Below are 20,963 nucleotides of genomic sequence, written 5' to 3'. Positions count from 1 at the left end.
TGCTATTTTGGAAGGTGAAGACTTATAGCTATCCGCGTGAAATTAATAATTGAAAATAGTTAAGAGTAATGTTAGGGATCATCAATTCTTGTGATTTGTAGCCATCAAATAACTATTAATAATAGTTTTAATGGTGTGAGATTGGTATGAGATTTTATCCAATGGCTCACTTTTTTTTGCTGGTTATATGCTGGTCAAATTTTAACAAAGTTGCTAGCTCCCTAAACTTTTTCAATAGTTAAATAATAATTTAATTAAATTTATTAAATTATAATTTTTGACTTTTTAAAATACTTGCGGGATCAAAATTATATTATAGACACTTTTAAAAATGTAAATAATTATAAGATTGGACATTGGTATCAACTTAACATTAAAAATACCAACAAAATATGTTATAAAAATTCTTGTAAATAATTATTCATTTTTACTAATATGATAATATATAATTAGATATTTATGTAAAATTTTTTTGAACTTCTAAAATTTAAATTTAAAAAGTGATACATTGTTAGTGTATTGTTTATTTGCTTACAGGGTCAATACCTAAAAATCTATCTCTAGTGTCATCTAATTCGAAAACAAAACATAATAAACTATTGTGTTTTATAGAATTACATACTAATTTTTCGGGAAGAAAAATCACCACTTATTTCAACAAAAAAGCCAACACAGATTTTTGGTCTGAAAAATATGGACACTTTTGTATTCTCTCTCTAACCACACGTGATATTTCATTGAAAGAAATTGGACGGTTCAAACAACTAGCATGGTTAGATATTTATCTAGATCATCTTCTAAACAAACCCAAATTAGCTAGATATTTGTGTACAAGAATTTATAAATTTCTTCTTAGTCCTTTCTTCTTATTCAACACCAACAGGATCAATGTCAAGTTTCCTAGCCATTTTCCCCTTCTTCTCGAGAATATCCCTCTTAATCCTTTTTTTTTTAAATTAAAAAAGGAGATTTATCTCTCTTAGATGTATGGCTCATTTAGTTTAACTTTGAAAGATTCCTTCAAATGCATAAGTAAACAACAACAAAGCAGAGCATAAAATTGGGATAATGTATGGGATGGAAAGCAATTTTCTTTGGAACTGAATGCATTGGGTTAGAAATTAACAAGACGTACTTGCGTACAAGCAATTGGCCACAATGACCTTGTATGTTGTATCTCTAAGTAAAAGACAAAAAGAAAATTACAACACCAGAGTCAGTTTTGCAGAATAAAAAGACTCAACCTGGCATCCCATATGCTACATTAAAAACAAAGATAGAAGAAAAAAGGTCAAGGTTGCACAGCCTCTAAAAGTTTCTCATAAACTTGTCTAGCAGTCAAATCCTCCACCTGAAACAATCATCAGATGTTCAGAACAAATTCAAAGTAGGGGACATCTTATGAGAGAATACATTTTGTTTGCAAATCATCACCATAAATACAATTTGAGAATTAGGATCATAAATCACTCAGAAAGGAATCAAAGGATGCTTGAATTGAAGGTGTATATGTAGTAATATAACTCACCACAAGTAGCTTTGACTTGTTATTCCATCCTCTCTGAAGAGTCATCTGACTCAATCTCAAACCCAAAACCTATGTCAAATATGTAACTGAGGTTTAGAGTAGAAACAAAATGATAAACATGTAAAGGGCAGCTAATAAATGCACAGCGCTCCCACCATTGTGGGTTTCGCAAGGGTCCCATGAGTATGATCGCAACAATTCTGAACAGAGAAATGCTGTTTTTGCAACTACATCCCATAACCCTCCCCCAGTCACAAGGGCAACATTTAACACAGCACCAAAGCCGGCCCCTTACAAAATGAGTAACAAATAGATAAGAAACATACTTTTCCCATAAATTCCAATAGTTCGTTGTTTGCTTCTCCACGGGCAGCAGGAGCAGCTACAGTGACTCGAACATCATCCGCATTTACTCCTAAACCGAAGAAAACAAGATATAAATAATTCTCCAGATCAATCATTCCTTTACTAATAAGTCTGTACAGCAGTTCCTCTTCAACTATAAGTTACCCTATGGCCAAATAGATGTATCATTGTATCAGGTATTCATACTCCAGATAATTCAAAGTTTCAACCCTGTTTTGATTAAAAAAAAAAAAAATTACTAGAAAATGTGGGTACAGGAAGACAACTTTTTACTATACCATTCACCATTTGCTCTGGTGCTTTCATCGCCCCCTCATTCATTTCTATATTTTCATTTCGGGTTTCTCTCCACCTTCTCAATCAAGACCTAATGTCAACAGTGGTTTTATGTAACAAACCTTCCCTTGAACCCCATGAGACAATGAGACCTTTAACTAATAACATAATTCTAAAGACATACTCAATCTTCGCTGAAATAATATTTGAGCTAATTTTGTTTTCTAAGTTGCAGGCCTCCAATAGCCATGAAATTTTACTGAAGAAAGAGAGATATGCAAGCACGTAGAATTTGCTATGCTTGTAAGAATGTTACAAGTTTGGCATATTAAATTTGCAGTATCATAAAATACCTAACCATAATAATGGGAATCGAAAAGAATCATTGGTCATTGAAAACTATATGACGGCATGGACAATCTTTTATTTGTATTATTAGTGGTCCACATTCCATATCATTAACAAACAGAACTCCATGGGGCCAGTTTTCGATTTGCACTCTGTTCTATATCACTTATGTGTTTATTGAAGAAAAATAGTATAAAAATATCAATTGTAAGAAAGAAGCTACTTGTGATTGCAGATCTTTGTGCTCGATCTTCCACTTCTATCGCAACCTGAACAAGTCCTCCTTCAAGCTGGGAGATACACGGTGGAACTGGTGCATCCTAAAGAAGAAAGAAACCATGACACAACCAAATCACATTGAGAAGATGTATTATCATCTACATACATATCACTCAGGAATGGGGTACAAAGGTTTTTATGGAGGAAATGAGAGACCTGTGGGTTGGTTTCAGCAGCTACAGTACTGAGTGCTCCATCAACAACATACACAAAAGATGAAAGTTCTAAATCTTGTTCTGCACGGTAACAAACAAAGAGACCACAACCAATACAATTCATGCGGAATTGTTTCTCGAGTTTGCCTTCGCCTCTGCGCCACGGCAATGTCAAAATGAGCGAATGAGTATGTGACCAAGAATCAAAGAATATCACTATCAATGAGTAAACCAACAATTCTGCATTTTCAGTGTTATGAAGTACTATTAAGGACGATTAGAGCAAGTAAGTAAGTAATTAACCGTTTCAAGATAACTTTTCCGGCTTCATGAATGTTGAATCTAGCAAGATGTTTGTTCTTGTCTAAAACGTAGGCTTTATCGGTCTTCCTTTTGGGCATTTTCTGTAACTGAGTATCTTAGAGAGGATCAAGACAAAGAGAGATCGATTACATATATATTGTAACTATAATTAACAATGATGAAAAGGTAATTAGGGTTTAGTAAATAGAGGAATGGGATATGAACCAGTTATGAGGACGTGGGAACCACAGTGCTTGCAGTAATAAACAAAGAGATCGGAGTGAGGACCCTCCGGCGCTGCATCTTCACTTGAGTATGTATGTGTTGTCCTCTTCGGCATTCTCCTTTCTTCTTCCTTTCACTGCAACTCAACCAATATAACATTCAATTCATTGCAAAGAATTTACCCTAACCCAATCAATCTAACACAAGCTAGTTGCTTATAAAGACGAGATGAAGAGAAACAGAGGCTGAACCACAGTAGCAGATTGACAGATTCTGAGTCCGCTGAATTCTGACGAACATGAAAGGTAATAATTGGGGTTTTGGGATAATATCAAGCGCCTCGCCTGAAAATTGAAGTCATCGTCTTCCTTTGGATTTCAAATCCCTGTTTATTTATTTTATTTATATAAGAAATAAGAATAAGAAAATGATATTAAGAGTAAGTTTATAATCCTAAAAGCAAGGGAATTCTTCTAACGGAATTTAATTTTGATGGAAAAACTGGACATAAAATTCAATGATCCCATAACATTTGGACAATGATTTAATAAAAAAATATATTTTTTAAAATTTTTTAATAATTATTAAATAAATTTTATTTAATTTTAATTATAACTTAATTTTTTATATATTAATTAATTATTAAATTTATTTTTTATTTTATAAATTATTATTTTATTATTATTTATTATATTTATTAATAATTAAAAATAAAATAACAACGAAATAAATCTTTAAGACTTCTATAAATATTTTAATAATATGAATAAAAAAGAAAAATTATTGAGAACCAATATTAATTGTGTACAATGTGTACAATGGATAAAAAAAATTATAATTAAAAATCAGATTATTAATTAATTATTTAATTTTAAATTTTAAATTTTGAAAAATTAGAATTAGTATTTAAACCCCTTCACACTACGTACAATTATTTCTAATCTTACCGTAACTTCCAATATACGTTCAAAACTCACCGTCATCTTCTTCGATCCTCACCTCGCGTCACTGAATTCCTCACCGGCCATACCGACGCCGCCGCATTCTCCCACCGACACCGTCCTCACCTTCGCCGGTCAGCCCGACGCTCAGCCTAACGTTGCTATCGCTTTTTCGCGCGCCTCTCTTCCGAACCGGCTTCGTTTTCTCCCATTCCTTCAAACCTCTTCTCACCGAAGATACCACCGTGCTCTTCTTCTTCGGATCCAAACATGGTTAGCTTCTTTCATATTTGAGCCCTATGCTTCACAACAGTGTCGCTTTCGTCATGCCTAGTCATTCAAAACTATGTTTCACCACAATAGTTATTTCTTCTATTTTAATGGTCAATTTAGGATGGTCATTTTAGTAGGTATGCGAATGGTTATTTTAATTTTTATATAGATGATTATTTTGATTGGATTGAGTTTAATTATATATAATTAAAATATGTTAGATGTTCAATTCATTAGGTATGCGGATGATTATATTTATCCTTGGATAGTTATTTTTACTAGGGTGAGTGGCGTGTGGCAAGTTAAGTAGGGACGGTGAAATGGGACGATTATTGATGAAGGTGGGGTGCTCGCCGGTTGAAAAAGAAGAGAGTATTGGAGTGAAATATTTTAGTAAATTAGGATTTCAGATGGTAAATAACTATCTAGATTTTTTAAAAATTTGAAATTTGAAATTTGATGTGAAATAACGGAATGAGAGTTTTTAAATTTATTATTTATTTCTATTGGACTAAATAACCAATCCATTATACACATTGTCGAGATTTTTCATTGGCTCCTAGCGAGATTCATAAAAAAATATAATATTCAAATACAACAGGAGAAACACACAAAAAGAAAACTCTAAACCAAAGCTAAATGAAAAAACCGAAGTATAGAACTACGTGAACTTCTCCTTATTCCTATACATATATGAACATTAAACAATGTCAGGAGGATTTTCAAAGGTGAACAGTGAAACCAACCAGTAACATAAGACATTATTATTTCTTAATCTAGTAGTTATGTGTTGAGTTAAGAAATTAACTAAATTAATTTGTGATGATAAACATTATTTTTGGACAAAATAAATAATTAGTGTTAATTAATTATAATTACATATTACTAATTATTCATAAATTGTTGTATGCCAAAATTTGAATTATAGCCCAAAATTGGAATGAATAGAATACAATAAGGTTGGTGGGCTGGTAAATCAAGCAAAGCCCAAAAGAAATCAAAGCTGAAGAAATCAAAACGGGCCAAGTACATCACTACCCGATCCAAGCCCGATTTTCTTTCAGCAAGCAAATTCCTCTCTTTTGCCTTACCAAAAGCAACGTTCACTTCTGAAGAGTTGGTCAGAAACTCAGAAAAGTAAGAAAGAGAGAAAGAGCTTCTTCCCTAAGCTAGTAACCAAAGAAGCAAGAGAGAGAAAGTTTAAGCTTGAAAGACAGAATGTCAAATCAACAAGTTCAAGCCAAATCAAGCTTAAGAAAAGATCAAAGGTAAACCATTTCCTCTTGCATGCATAAGATCTTCTTCTCTTCTTCCCAACTCTCTGCTCTATCCGAAATGGGATACAAAGAAAAGATGGTTTCTGTTCTTCTCTGCTGTGTATCCACGGTCTTAAACATGACTTGGGGACCAAGTTGGTTTTCAAGGGCTAAGATCAAGTTGACCATGGGAAGATTTCTATGGTTGCTGATTTATAGCTTTCGGTCAAGATGAGGAAGTCAGAAGCAAAGTTTCTACTCTGGGGATTAAGGAGAAAAAGTAAATCTGTGGGTTGGTGAAGCTCAAGACTCAAGGTGTTGACCTTAGAAGAAGAACCCAGCAACATGCAAGGAGATAAAAGAGGTTTGCTGTTCATTCAGAAACCAAGGAGAGAAAACCAGTGAATAGAGGTTTTGTTCTGAGAGAGCTCTTTGAAGAAGTTCAACTAACTGGATAGTGTAACCTAATCAAAGGTGCATTCCGCTAGTATGAAGAACTGAATCAGAGGCTTGCCAATCTGGTTTTTCGCATAGCACAAAGGCTGTTGATGAAGTCAATCTCCTTCATGTTTTACAGATTCTAATTTACTTTTCAATGTTTATCGTTCTGTAATTTCTTGTGAGAAAAGGCATTGTGAGAAAACTCAAGTAAAAAGCCATGAGTGGAAAAAGGCTGAGTGAAACACTTGAGAGAAAAGTCTAGAGTTATTTTCAGATTTCTTTAGGTATGTCTATGTCTTGTATCTTGTACCTGTGAGGTATCCCTTTCTTAGTTGGGTTAGCACTAAGAGGAAATAGTTAGGTAGTAGCATAGCCAATGTCAAGTTAGGATAGAACTTGAGTGTGAAAGGATTGTGTCAATCCTGTGAAATTGGTGTATGTAATACTATTAACTATAGTGAAATTCTTCCATTGTTGTGGAGGAGACTGGACGTAGGTTGCATAGCACAAGGCAACCGAACCAGGATACATGCTGGTGTTAGCTTTTCTCTTCTCTGCTGTGTTCTGTTTTCTGATATTCATGAGACAAAAATAAATTGTCTCATAAATTTTCGCTGCTGAGTTCAAACAGAATCAGAATTGAAAGTTTGTTTAAAAAGGGTCATAACAGCAACTTAAAAGGAAGGCATAGATTCAACCCCCCTTCTCTAAGCCTACCACAACCTTCAATTGGTATCAAGAGCTAAGGTCTCAAGAATCAAGCTTAACCGCTTGGAGCAAAGATCCAATGGCGAACAACTTGGGCACAACCACAGTTGCCTACACCCTCACTGAAGGCCAGTCAAACAACCGGCCACCTTTCTTCAACGGGAAGAACTACTCCTACTGGGAAGAAAGGATAAGGATCTTCATCCAATCCATTGACTACAACATATGGAAGATTGTTGTGAGCGGTCCCAAGATCCCAACAAAAACAAGTGCTGATGGAGTGGTGACTCTAAAGAAGAAGCTGAATGGAATGAAGATGATAAGAAGAAGATAGAGCTTAATGCTAAAGCAATCAACCTTCTTCACTGTGCTATCAGCTTTGAAGAGTACCGGAAGGTGTCTAGATGCAAGACAGCCAAAGAAATCTGGAAAAAACTCCAGGTTACACACGAAGGCACTAAACAAGTCAAAGAAACGAGGATTGATATGCTGCGAAAAGAGTACGAGATGTTTAGCATGAAGGATGGAGAAAGCATTGATGAAGCGTTTGAGAGATTCTCAATCATAATCAACAACCTTGATGCTATGGGTACAAACTATGCAGAACAAACCTTGGTGAGAAAACTGCTTAGAAGCCTCACAAAAGAATGGGAAAACACTGCCACTGTCCTAACCGAGAGTAACAACATAAGTCCCATAACCTATGATGAGCTGAGAGGAAAACTCCTTGCCTATGAAGCCACACACACAAACACAGACTCAAAGAAAAAGGGAATAGCCCTCAAGTCACAACTAGAACCGAAAGAGAGTGAGTCTAGTGATGGTATTTCATATGACGAGCTTTTGTTTTTTGCTAGGAGATTTAGAAGGATGATGAAGAACAAGGGCAAATACAAGGGTTCAAGTTCAAAGGAGCACAAGATCGACTTGAACAAAGTGACGTGCCATCACTGCAAGGAGGCTGGACATTTCAAGCTAAACTATCCAAAGCTCAAAAAGGAGGACAAAGGAAAGAAGGAAAGGAAGAGAGTACTCATGGTAGCTTGGGAGGATCTTGAGAACGACTCAAATGAAGAAGAAGAATCTGAAGGAGATGACAAAGACTGCTTCATGGCTGGAAACAACAATCTTGATGAGGTAAATTATTATGATTTGACCATTGAGGACTTACATGCTATTATTGATGATCTCACTTTAAACACCTCAAAACTGCTTGACAAGTACAATGAATGCAGATCTGAAAGAGATGTGTTAAGAGCTGAAAATGATTCTTTTAAAAAAAAAGTGAAGGAAACTGAATGTGCTTTGGACATCATTGAAGAAAAGAGATTTCTAAAATCTGAACTTGAAAAATTAAAAGGAAAGCACATTGTGGATCCTTCTCATGAGTTAATTGCTGAAAATAAAAGATTAAATAATATGATTAAAAGGCTGAATGGTGACTTAGCAAAATTTGCTCAAGGTTCTAGTAACTTGGACAAATTACTTGCAAGTCAAAGACCATTGTTTGAAAAATCTGGTTTAGGCTACATAGCCAAGGAAGATGCAATTTCCAACACTTCCTCTATAAAATTTGTAGCTTCTTCATCAAATACCAAATCCATACCAAACAAATCGGGTATTGGATATGTTTCAACTCTTGAAGAAAAATTTGATGAAGTATACACAAGTGAAACTGAGCCTTCACCAAAAACTGATCTGAGATCAAACCGGCCAGGTTTGGGTTACATTTCAAAAAATGAGGCTGTTTTCAAGAAACCACCATTTTACAACAAAACCTCATATTCGAAAGGTAAAAATGTTCAAAGAAATTCTGGTGAAAATGCTTTTGCAAAGAGGAACAACTTTAATAAAAATCAGTTTGTCAAAAGAAATGCATCTCCTCCAAAAACCAGAAAATTTCAACACTTCAGTCATTTCAAGCAATATAACTCACCTCAATTTCAGCAACACACATAAGAAAATCATTGTGTCAATTGCAAGAAATTTGGTCACTCATATGCACAATGTTTCATTGAAAAAAGAATTGTAGGAAACAAAGTTTACAATGTTGTTTGTGATTTCAATGCACTTGGGCAACCAAGATGGATTAACTTCAAAGGATCCAAATTAATTTGGATACCTAAGGCTACTTGAAACTCATCATGCAGATTTGCCTAGCATCCAAGAACAAAAAGGATATGTGGTACATGGATAGTGGATGTTCAAGGCACATGACTGGAAGGTCAACTTACTTCATCAAACTAAATAAGTATGATGGAGGTTTTGTGACCTTTGGAGATGATGGTAAAGGTAAAATCATTGCTGTTGGAAAAGTAGGTAATGAGAAATCTACTTTCATTGATGATGTACTTTTGGTATGTAGTTTGAAGCACAATCTTTTGAGTATAAGTCAGCTGTGTGATTTAGGATATTTAGTGACTTTCAAAAGATTTGAATGCTGTGTTGTTAATGAAAAGACAAATGAAGTGATGTTTGTTGCCAAGCGTTTCAATAATATGTATGGACTTACTCTTGATGAACTAAAGGATCAAAATGTAGCTTGTCTTCACTCTAAAGAATTTGAAAAGTGGTTATGGCACAAGAGATTGGGCCATGCAAGTATGTTTCAAATAAACAAACTTGTAAAGAAAAAATTAGTAAGAGGCCTTTCTTTGATAAAGTTTGACAAAGACATCACTTGTGATGCTTGCCAAATGGGAAAACAAACAAAAAGTTCTTTTAAACCAAAGGAAGACATCTCGACTAAAAGACCACTTGAGTTGCTACACATTGATTTATTTGGTCCAACAAGAACTCAAAGCCTAGGTGGTAAACATTATGGTTTAGTAATTGTGGATGACTATACTAGGTTTGGTTGGGTTTTATTTCTTGCACACAAAAATAAAGCCTTTTCGGCCTTTGAACCTTTTTGCAAGAAAATTCAAAATGAAAAGGATTTAAAAATCTCTTCTATAAGAAGCGATCATGGAACTGAATTTGAAAATAATTTGTTTGAATTCTTTTGTGAGGAATTTGAAATATCTCACAACTTCTCTTGTCCAAGAACACCACAACAAAATGGTGTTGTGGAAAGAAGAAATAGAAGCATACAAGAGATGACAAGAGCTATGCTTTGTGAGAGTAATGTTCCAAAATTCCTTTGGGCTGAAGCAGTTAACACGGCTTGCTACATTTTGAATAGAACAATCATAAGGAAATTTTTGAAGAAAATCCCTTATGAACTTTGGAAAGGCTACCCACCAAACTTAGATTACTTGCATATCTTTGGATGCAAATGTTTTATTTTAAATAACAAGGAAAATTTGGGTAAATTTGATCTAAAGGCTTATGAGTGTTTGTTTGTAGGATATTCTACAACTAGTAAAGCATATAGGGTTTATCATCAAGATGCTAGAATTATTGAGGAGTCCATACATGTTACATTTTGTGATACTAACTTGGTACAAAGCATTTTAGAAGATTGTGATGCAGGAAATCAAGCTCAAAAGGAAGTTGAACCTGTGCAAAATCAAGAGAATGGAAAATCTGTTCAAGCTGAACCAGAAACTGCTGTTGCTAAAAATTTAAGAGACAATTCCATTTTGTCTCACGAATCTGAAGGAAACCCTGAAGCCAGCAGCACCCAGAATTCCTTGGTAACTGAATCTGCCTCCAAGTCCACCAAACCTCGTGAATGGAGATTCTTGAAGAATTATCCTGAGGAATTTGTCATTGAGGACGTCTCTCATGGAGTGCAAACAAGGTCTTCCACTAGAAAGGCAAATGAAGGATCAAACATTGCCCTTCTTTCACAAATAGAGCCTCAAAACGTCAAGGAAGCACTTAGTGACCCCCTCTTGGGTTGAAGCTATGGAGGATGAGCTTCTTGAGTTTGAAAAGAACCAAGTATGGACTTTGGTTCCAAGGCCAAGTGGAAAGAAAGTGACCGGCACCAAGTGGATATTTCAGAACAAGTTGGGAGAAGATGGTAGCATTGCTAGAAACAAGGCAAGGCTAGTGGCACAAGGATATGACCAAGAAGAAGGAATAGACTTTGATGAATCATTTGTCCCTATTGCCCGAATGGAAGCCATAAGACTTCTCTTAGCTTATGCTGCATTTTGTGGTTTTAAATTATATCAAATGGATGTGAAATGTGCATTTTTGAATGGTGTGATAGATAGAGAAGTATATGTGGAGCAGTCTCCTGATTTTGAAAATAAAGAGCATTCTAATCATGTTTTCAAATTATCTAAAGCTCTCTATGGTTTAAGACAAGCTCCTAGAGCTTGGTATGAGAGACTTAGCTATTTTCTTTTGAAAAATGGTTTTCAAAGAGGCACTACTGACACAACTCTATTTATTAAAAATTCTAATGATTCTTTTATACTACTCCAAATATATGTTGATGACATTATTTTTGGATCAGCAAATGAATCCCTCTGTTCTGATTTTGGAAAACTCATGACAAGTGAATTTGACATGAGTATGATGGGTGAACTTAATTTTTTCCTTGGGTTGCAAATTAAACAAACTGAAAAAGGTATTTTCATTCATCAAGAGAAGTATGCCAAGGAATTAGTTAAGAAATTTAGTATGGAAAATGCCAAACCTATGGGAACTTCCATGCATCCTAGTTCAAAATTAGATAAGGGAGAAACTGAGAAAGATGTTTATGAGACTAGGTATAGATGAATGATTGGTTCCCTTATGTACTTAACTTCCTCTAGACCCGATATTGTGCAAAGTGTTGGATTGTGTTCTAGGTTCCAATCCAAACCAAAAGAGTCACATCTTTCTGCAGTTAAAAGGATCATTAGATATGTTCATGGCACATCCAATTTTGGTCTTTGGTATCCTAAGATTGATGATTTTTCTGTAGTTAGTTACTGTGATACAGATTTTGCTGGTGATAGAATTAATAGAAGGAGCACTTCAGGCCTATGTTGCTTCCTTGGAAAGTCATTGAATGTTTGGTCAAGTAAAAAGCAACCAACAGTGGCCTTATCCACTGTAGATGCTGAGTATATTGCTGCTTCTTCTTGTTGTTCTCAGCTTTTATGGTTAAAAACACAGCTTGTCGATTACAAATTAAATGCTGAAAATATTCCATTGATGTGTGATAATATGAGTGCCATTAATATTTTTAAAAATCCAGTTTTGCACTCTAGGACTAAGCATATTGAAGTGAAATTTCACTCAATAAGAGAACATGTCCAAAAGGGGGATATTAGCATTCAATTTGTTAAATCTGAGGAGCAATTAGCAGATATTTTTACAAAGCCATTAGCTGAGGACAGATTCTGCATGCTTAGGACTAGCCTAGGAATTTTAAGCTATGATTCATTGTTTGAAAATTACTGATGTGTTTGTTGAAGTCTTTGTCTCATATGTTCGGATGAGACAATTCTGGACAGAAGAAGAACCATCACTCTGAATTTTATCTTCTGGTCTCTTTTTGTTTTTTTGAAACCTTCAAGTAATATAAAACTCTCTTTTTGGTCCTAATGAATTTTTACCAAAAATTGGTCTTTGCACATCTGTGAGTTTTGTCATATAACTATGGTGTTGCTGATTGAAATATGATCTTTATTTCTCTTCCGAATTTTTCTTAGTATTTCAAAACACAATATTTAGCTTTAATATGCCTCTAATACATTTTCTTGCAGGTTCTATTTTGTTTTATTTTTCCCACCTTGATGACAAAAGGGGGAGAAAAATACATATATGAGGCTTGATAAGACATAAGACTTACTGAGATTATTGGATATTAGTTTTGATTAGTCTTGTGTTTGTTAATTGACTTGTGTTTATGAATTGAAATCTGTTTGACTTGTTTGTGAACTAAACTTGGATGACTTTAAGTCATTTGAACTTTATGTTGTGCTGGTGAATTGTTTGTTACATGCTACCATAGTTTGCAATATGTGCTTGTATGGATTCTTAGGCTTTTGTGCAACCATAGAATTCTAGATAAGCATGTATATACATTAGATTGTTGTATTGGCATTATTGTCTGTGTCCTCAGGTTAAGTGACATTCATATCTCTACTGGCCAGAAATCTGCCCTGCTGAATGTTGTCAATGATGTTGTTCAGAAGTTTGTCTCCCAATCAAATCACTTGATTGCTATGAGCAAAGAGCAAAGGAAGCTAGCAAGCAAGCGCGAAAATTTCCTCCATAAGTCAAGAGATAGAGTGGCTGTGCTCATGACTTTCATTGATAACCTTCAAAAAGATGAAGACCCTGCCACTGATGCTGATGAAGAAGTTGATTCAGAGGGAAATGGTTCTGATGCCTAAGAATTGTTTCATGAAGCTGCTGCTGTCTGCTCATTTTGTCTGATGAATTTTGTTTCTTTTGCTACTGATGAACTGTTTTATTCTCTTGGATGACTGTAATAACTTTAGATAACATTGCACCTTTGTTAATTCATTAGGACTGTGCACTAACTCTCTTCTGCAGGTTATAAGGTGCTGTTTTTGTTGATCTTGCATATTATCCGCCCTTGATAACAAAAGGGGGAGTAATAGCAATAGGATGCTAGATGGTAAATGTGTCCTATGATTTTTTTGGCATTGCTGCAAGCTACTAGTATTTCTTTTGGGATTTTTGTCTGATTGCTGCATTAAAACTTGAAATCACATGTTGAATCTTTTGGCTACTGATATTAGCTTGATGTTGGGCTGATAATGTGGTGTTGCCTGTGTGATATCCCTTAGGCAAAATAAATATGTGTAGCTCTCTATTGTGCTCTCTTTAAGTACAATGTAAAACAGGAACAAAGAGGAAAGCATAAATTCAGGGGGAGCTAATCTTGAAAAGGGAAGGGGGAGCAACATAAAAGCAATTGACAAAAATCAAAGGGAGTTTCTAAACCTAACTCAAATTCATTTCCTTTTGATTATTGCTTAAATCATGTTTGTCATCAAGGGAGAGATTGTTGAGTTAAGAAATTAAGTAAATTAATTTATGATGACAAACATTATTTTTGGGCAAAATAAATAATTAGTGTTGATTAATTATAATTACATATTACTAATTATTCATAAATTGTTGTAGGCCAAAATTTGAATTACAGCCCAAAATTGGAATGAATAGAATACAACAAGGTTGGTGGGCTGGTAAATCAAGCAAAGCCCAAAAGAAATCAAAGCTGAAGAAATCAAAATGGGCCAAGCACATCACTACCCGATCCAAGCCCGATTTTCTTTCAGCAAGCAAATCCCTCTCTTTTGCCTTACCAAAAGCAACGTTCACTTCTGAAGAGTTGGTCAGAAACACAGAAAAGTAAGAAAGAGAGAAAGAGCTTCTTCCCTAAGCTAGTAACCAAAGAAGCAAGAGAGAGAAAGTTTAAGCTTGAAAGTCAGAATGTCAAATCAACAAGTTCAAGCCAAATCAAGCTTAAGAAAAGATCAAAGGTAAACCATTTCCTCTTGCATGCATCAGATCTTCTTCTCTTCTTCCCAACTCTCTGCTCTATCCGAAATGGGATACAAAGAAAAGATGGTTTCTGTTCTTCTCTACTGTGTATCAACGGTCTTAAACATGACTTGGGGACCAAGTTGGTTTCCAAGGGCTAAGATTAAGTTGACCATGGGAAGATTTCTATGGTTGCTGATTTATGGCTTTCGGTCAAGATGAGGAAGTCAGAAGCAAAGTTTCTACTCTGGGGATTAAGGAGAAAAAGTGAATCTGTGGGTTGGTGAAGCTCAAGGCTCAAGGTGTTGACTTTGGAAGAAGAACCCAGCAACATGCAAGGAGTAAAAAGAGGTTTGCTGTTCATTCAGAAACCAAGGAGAGAAAACCAGTGAATAGAGGTTTTGTTCTGAGAGAGCTCTTTGAAGAAGTTCAACTAACTGGACAGTGTAACCTAATCAAAGGTGCATTCCACCAGTATGAATAACTGAATCAGAGGCTTGCCAATCTGGTTTTTCGCATAGCACAAAGGCTGTTGATGAAGTCAATCTCCTTCATGTTTTACATATTGTAATTTACTTTTCAGTGTTTATCTTTCTGTAATTTTTTGTGAGAAAAGGCATTGTGAGAAAACTCAAGTAAAAGCCATGAGTGAAAAAAGGTTGAGTAAAACACTTGAGAGAAAAGCCTAGAGTTATTTTCAGATTTCTTTAGGTATGTCTATGTCTTGTATCTTGTACCTGTGAGGTATCCCTTTCTTAGTTGGGTTAGCACTAAGAGGAAATAGTTAGGTAGTAGCATAGCCAATGTCAAGTTAGGATAGAACTTGAGTGTGAAAGGATTGTGTCAATCCTGTGAAATTGGTGTATGTAATACTATTAACTATAGTGAAATTCTTCCATTGTTGTGGAGGAGACTGGACGTAGGTTGCATAGCACAAGGCAACCGAACCAGGATACATGCTGGTGTTAGCTTTTCTCTTCTCTGCTGTGTTCTGTTTTCTGATATTCATGAGACAAAAATAAATTGTCTCATAAATTTTCGCTGCTGAGTTCAAACAGAATCAGAATTGAAAGTTTGTTTAAAAAGGGCCATAACAGCAACTTAAAAGGAAGGCATAGATTCAACCCCCCTTCTCTAAGCCTACCACAACCTTCATTATGTGAGAATAAAAGAAGGCAGAGAGAAAACAAAAGAAAGCAGACAAAGGATGGAAGAGAGAAAATGGTGGATAGTTAAGGAGCTTTTATAGGAAACTATTTTATAAGGAGCTTTTATAGGAAACTATTTTTTAGTATGCTCTCTTGTTATTTATAGAAGTTAGAAAACTATATAAATGAGTGAAATCAAAATGTATTAAATTTTTAATTAAAAATTAAAGGAATTCACATCCATAGCAATTATTCATTTTCTTTCTTTTTTTCTCTTTAACAATTATATAGCGAGTGTATTATTGTGAGTAATGTTCAATTTCATATTATTTTCTATCTATTAGAAGTCAAAATTCCGCTACAGACTCTACAATTGGTATCAAAAGTCAACGTTATATTATTCATTATTTGAGTGGTAAAATTCAATTATGAATATAATGGCTTCTACTAGTAGTAATGTCAACGTAGGCAAATATAAAATCGAAAAGTTCAATGGGAAAAATGATTTTTCCTATTGGAGGATGTAGATGAAAAATCTGCTTATATCACAAAAGTTACACAAGGCCCTGGCGGGAAAAGAAAAAGCCAAAAGGAATGAAAGATGAGGATTGGGAAGAATTAGATCTTGAGGCACGGACTGCAATAATCTTATACCTTGAGAGGGATGTTGCTTTCTTGGTGAACGAAGAAACAACTGCAGCAGGCGTCTGGACAAAGTTAGAGAGTAATTTCATGACGAAGACTCTAACTAACAGGATCTACTTAAAATCTAAATTGTATACATGCAAGATGGAGGAAGGCACCTCAATCGGAGAATATATCAATAAGTTTGATAGGATCATATCAAACTTAAAGGATATAGATGTAAAGGTTGATGATGAAGACCAGGCACTCATATTGTTACTTTTATTACCGAAGTCCTATAAAAATCTAGTGCAGACATTAATGCTGGTGGGTGACACTCTGACCATAGATGAGACGAGGGTATCACTTTTAGCGGATGATCTACGTAAGGTTGCTACAAGTGTAATGTCATCTTCAAATGGAAGAGAGTATAATGATCAAGCACAAGGAATGTTCGCAGCTAGAGGAAGGACTAATGAAAGAGAAAAAGGTAATAAGCGTGGAAAGACTAGACCAAAATCTAGACCTCACGTGGAGAGAACATGCTTTAAATGTGGTGAGGCTGGACATTTCAAAGCAAATTGTCCAAATAAGAAGATAACTTTCAAGAAACAGAACAACGATAATCCAAAAGAAAAGCAAGAAGCAAGCTACGTCTCAAATGATGAGGAGGATTGTTACTCTGTAACAGAACAATCTTATGAAATCTGCGGTAAGTGGATTCCTGATTCAGGAGCCTCTCACCATATGCGTCTGATGCGTGAGCATCTTTCCTATCTTTTCCTAGTGAATTTGCATCTAAATTGTTGAATTTAATTAAGAATTAATTGTATTTTAGCCACTATGGATGCTATTTTGAGTTTTGTACAATACTGTTTATTTTAGGTAGCATTTGGCGGAATTTGATGGAGTTTCTGCAGAGAAAGAGAAGAAGCCAAGGAGATGACCAGCGAATACCGACGCGAACGCATGGCTCACGCGACCGCACGGAATGGAGGAAGTTGCAATGACGCGATCGCGTGCCTGACGCGATCGTGTGGACTGGAATCCGCACAAATGACGCGAACGCGTGGACGACGCGGACGTGTCACATGCGCCACGTGCAGAAAAAGTAGAAAAACGCTGGGGGCAATGTCTGGGCTGTTTTGACCCAGTCCTTAGCCCAGAAATCACAGATTAAAAGCTGCAGAATGGACAAATCAAGTGGTCCCACCCATCAGCTGAAGACTTGTTAATTAATTCGAATTTAAATTCAAATCTTATTTTAGGAAAAGATATTATTTTAATTTTAAATTTTAGATATTTGATTTTTTTATTTATTAGGATTAGATATAAAAGGGATCCCAATAGGGTGGTTCCAGGAGAACATTCGACAACATTATTCCATACAAATTTACATTTCATATTCCATGAGTAACTAATCCTCCACTGTTAAGGTTAGGAGCTCTGTCTATTGTATGGATTGATAATATTATTTTTCTATTTTAATTCATGTTTTGATTTATATTTCAATAATTGTTTTCGTTCTTTATTTTATAAATTTGGGTAGAACGGAAGTATGACTCATGTTCTATTCGAGTTCTTGTATAACTTGGAAAAGCTCTTTACTTGAACAATAGCTTGAAAACATATTATCCTGAATTTCTAATTTTTTGTATTTAACGGAATACGTGACATATAATCCCCTTATTTTTGGATAATTAGGATTCTTGTGGCATATAAACTAGAATTTGATCATCAACCTCTAATTGGAATTAATTGACCAAGGAATTGGCTGTTGATGAATTTTAGAGGAGACTAGGAAGGTCTAAGGAATTAGGGTCTAGTCATAAATAGTTTGCCATGAATTAAATCTTGCATAATTAAAATAGTTAATAAGAAAAGTCAATCCAGAAAATAGATAACTCTAAAACCTTAACTGTCTTCTCCATATATTATTCCCATCTCAATTACTTGCCCTTCTTCAATATTTTTGATATTGTTTAATGCCTTTTATATTGCATCTCAACACCAATTTTTGTTTGTCTAACTAAGCCTATCAAACGCTATTGTTGCTTAATCCATCAATCCTCGTGGGATCGACCCTTACTCACGTAAGGTATTACTTGGTACGACCCGGTGCACTTACCGGTAAGTAAGTGTGGTTGTAAATATCGCACCAAGTTTTTGGCGCCGTTGTCGGGGATTAATAGTGATTAACAACTATTCGTTGTTTGATTGCTTAGATTAGATAATTTTTTTCATTAATTTTTATTTTGCATTTTTTTACGTTACTTTTTTTCTTTTTTTTCGTTTACATTATTTTTTCTTTTTCGTTTACCCCCTCCCCTGTTTTCTTTTTATTTCCTTTTTGCTTTCGATTTTTTTATTTTTTTATTTTTTCTTTTCCTTCTTTCGTCCGTTTTTAATTTTTCATTTTTATTTTATTTTTTCTTTTATTTTCATTTTGGTTTCCTTTCATTAATTTTTTTATATTAGTTTGTTTTATTTTTGTCTTTTAAAAAAAAATTTAAATAAATAAAAAGTAGCACTAATAGTTTTCTTTAATTTTTGAAATTAAGTTTGGTGTCTTCTATTTATTTTTATTTTTATTTTTTTTGTTATTTTTTATTTTTTTTATTTTTTTAAAAATTTTCGAATTTTTTTTATTTATTTAGTATTTTTATTTTATTATTTTACACAGGTTACCTCACAGGGACTTCTCTGCACTCTGACGTAGGGAGTCCCATTTTTTCTTGTTTTCTGCTTGTGTATGCGCAGGAATAGAGACAAAGAACATCTCTTAGACTTTGATCCTGAACCTGAAAGAACTTTCAGGCAGCGTTTACAACAAGCAAGACTTAGCAAGGCTGTAGAATTCACTATGGCAAATAATAATGCTAATGCCAATGTGGTAAATCCAAATGGGGATGATCAACAGAGGAGAGTGCTTGGCTCTTATTCTTCCCCTACTGCGGATCTTTATGGAAAAAGTATTGTGGTGCCTCCTATAAATGCAAACAACTTTGAGTTGAAGCCACAATTGGTCACCTTGGTACAACAAAATTGCCAGTATCATGGACTTCCTCATGAAGATCCAAATCAGTTCATATCTGATTTTCTGCAGATATGTGATACTGTGAAGACAAATGGAGTGAATCCAGAGGTATACAGACTCATGCTTTTCCCGTTTGCTTTGAGAGATAAAGCAAAGCTATGGCTAGATTCCCAACCAAAGGAGAGTCTGAATACTTGGAAAAAGGTTGTTACTGAATTTCTCACTAAATTTTTCCCACCAAAGAAGCTGACTAAGCTTAGGTTGGAGGTTCAGACTTTCAGACAAAAGGAGGGTGAAACTCTTTAGGAAGCTTGGGAGAGATACAAGCTACTGACTAGGCAATGCCCTCCAGACATGTTCTCCAAATGGACCCAACTGGATATCTTTTATGAAGGATTGGGTGAGATGTCCAAGATGAGCCTAGACACTTCTGCAGGCGGTTCATTGCACAAGAAGAAGACACCAGAGGAGACTATTGAGTTGATTGAATTAGTTGCAAGCAACCAATATCTCTACTCATCTAACAGGAATCCTGTGAACTTTGAGACCTCTCAAAAGAGAGGTGTGTTGGAAGTAGAAGCTGTTAATGCTCTTCTTGCTCAGAACAAGCTTATGTCTCAGCAGATAAATCTACTTACTCAACAGATAGGTGGCATGCAAGTCTCAGCCATCAACACTCAAAATCCACCCCAAGATACCTCCTATGACATGACAGGTAACTTTATGCAAAATGATAATTATGATTATGCTCAACCCTCTTCTAAACAGGTGAATTACATGGGGAGTGGTCCTAGAAATCCCAATAATGATCCATATTCTAAGACATACAATCAGGGATGGAGGAATCACCCAAATTTTGGGTGGAGAGATCACCCTCAGAGACCCCAGAACTTCAACAATAGTTCTCAGGGCGGTTTTCAACAGAACAACCATAATAACCGCCAATTTCAGTCTCAGCAACAACAACCACCTCAGCAGGAAACTTCTAAATCACAAGAAGATTCTAAATGGGAGATGATGACGAGTTTCATACAAGAAACCAGAGCCTTCATTAGAAACTTGGAGGTGCAAATGGGTCAAATGAGCAAGCAATTACCTGAAAGGTCTTCAAATACATTCCCTGGTGATACAGTGGTAAACCCAAGAGAATATTGCAAGGCCATTCAATTGAAAAGTGGTAAGGTAGTTGGTTCTGAGACTAAGGTCAATGAAGATCTAGTTGAAAAGGAAGCTCCAGAGGAGAAGAAGGAAGAAGTAGAGCACGCCCCTTCTAAACGTGCAGACAACCCATTTCCTGACTCTCTTGACACATATCCCACCTTACTAAAGGCCCCTGAATACAAGCCAAAAATGCCATATCCTCAGAGGCTTCAGAAGGCATCCAAAGAAAATCAATTCTCTAAATTTTTAGATGTCTTCAAGAAGCTGCAGATTAACATTCCTTTTGCAGAGGCTCTGGAGCAAATGCCCCTCTATGCTAAATTTATGAAAGAGTTATTGACCCACAAGAGGAATTGGAAGGAGCAAGAAACCGCGGTGTTAACCAAGGAATGCAGTGCTATTATTCAACACACCCTTCCTGAGAAGATGCCAGACCCAGGGAGCTTTGTCATTCCTTGCACCATTGGAGAAGTCGGCATCCAGAGAGCTT

General features: G+C 35.4%; 1 protein-coding gene across 1 annotated transcript; it reads right to left on the bottom strand.

Moving 5' to 3' along the window:
• Window positions 1-1,088: 1,088 nt before the first annotated feature.
• Window positions 1,089-4,005, bottom strand: LOC112777536 (UPF0235 protein At5g63440). The gene is made up of 8 exons (XM_025821937.3): window positions 3,732-4,005; window positions 3,481-3,616; window positions 3,256-3,370; window positions 2,954-3,107; window positions 2,742-2,838; window positions 1,855-1,943; window positions 1,529-1,597; window positions 1,089-1,351 (listed from the first exon to the last, which is right to left on the bottom strand). Exons 2-8 carry the CDS (start codon window positions 3,593-3,595, stop codon window positions 1,292-1,294), a joined length of 699 nt encoding a protein of 232 aa, XP_025677722.1. The 5' UTR covers window positions 3,596-3,616; window positions 3,732-4,005; the 3' UTR covers window positions 1,089-1,291.
• Window positions 4,006-20,963: the final 16,958 nt, after the last annotated feature.

The sequence above is a fragment of the Arachis hypogaea genome, chromosome 19 (assembly GCF_003086295.3).
Source record: "Arachis hypogaea cultivar Tifrunner chromosome 19, arahy.Tifrunner.gnm2.J5K5, whole genome shotgun sequence".
NCBI classification, from domain to species: Eukaryota; Viridiplantae; Streptophyta; class Magnoliopsida; order Fabales; family Fabaceae; genus Arachis; species Arachis hypogaea.
This window is presented reverse-complemented; position numbering and strand designations above follow the sequence as displayed.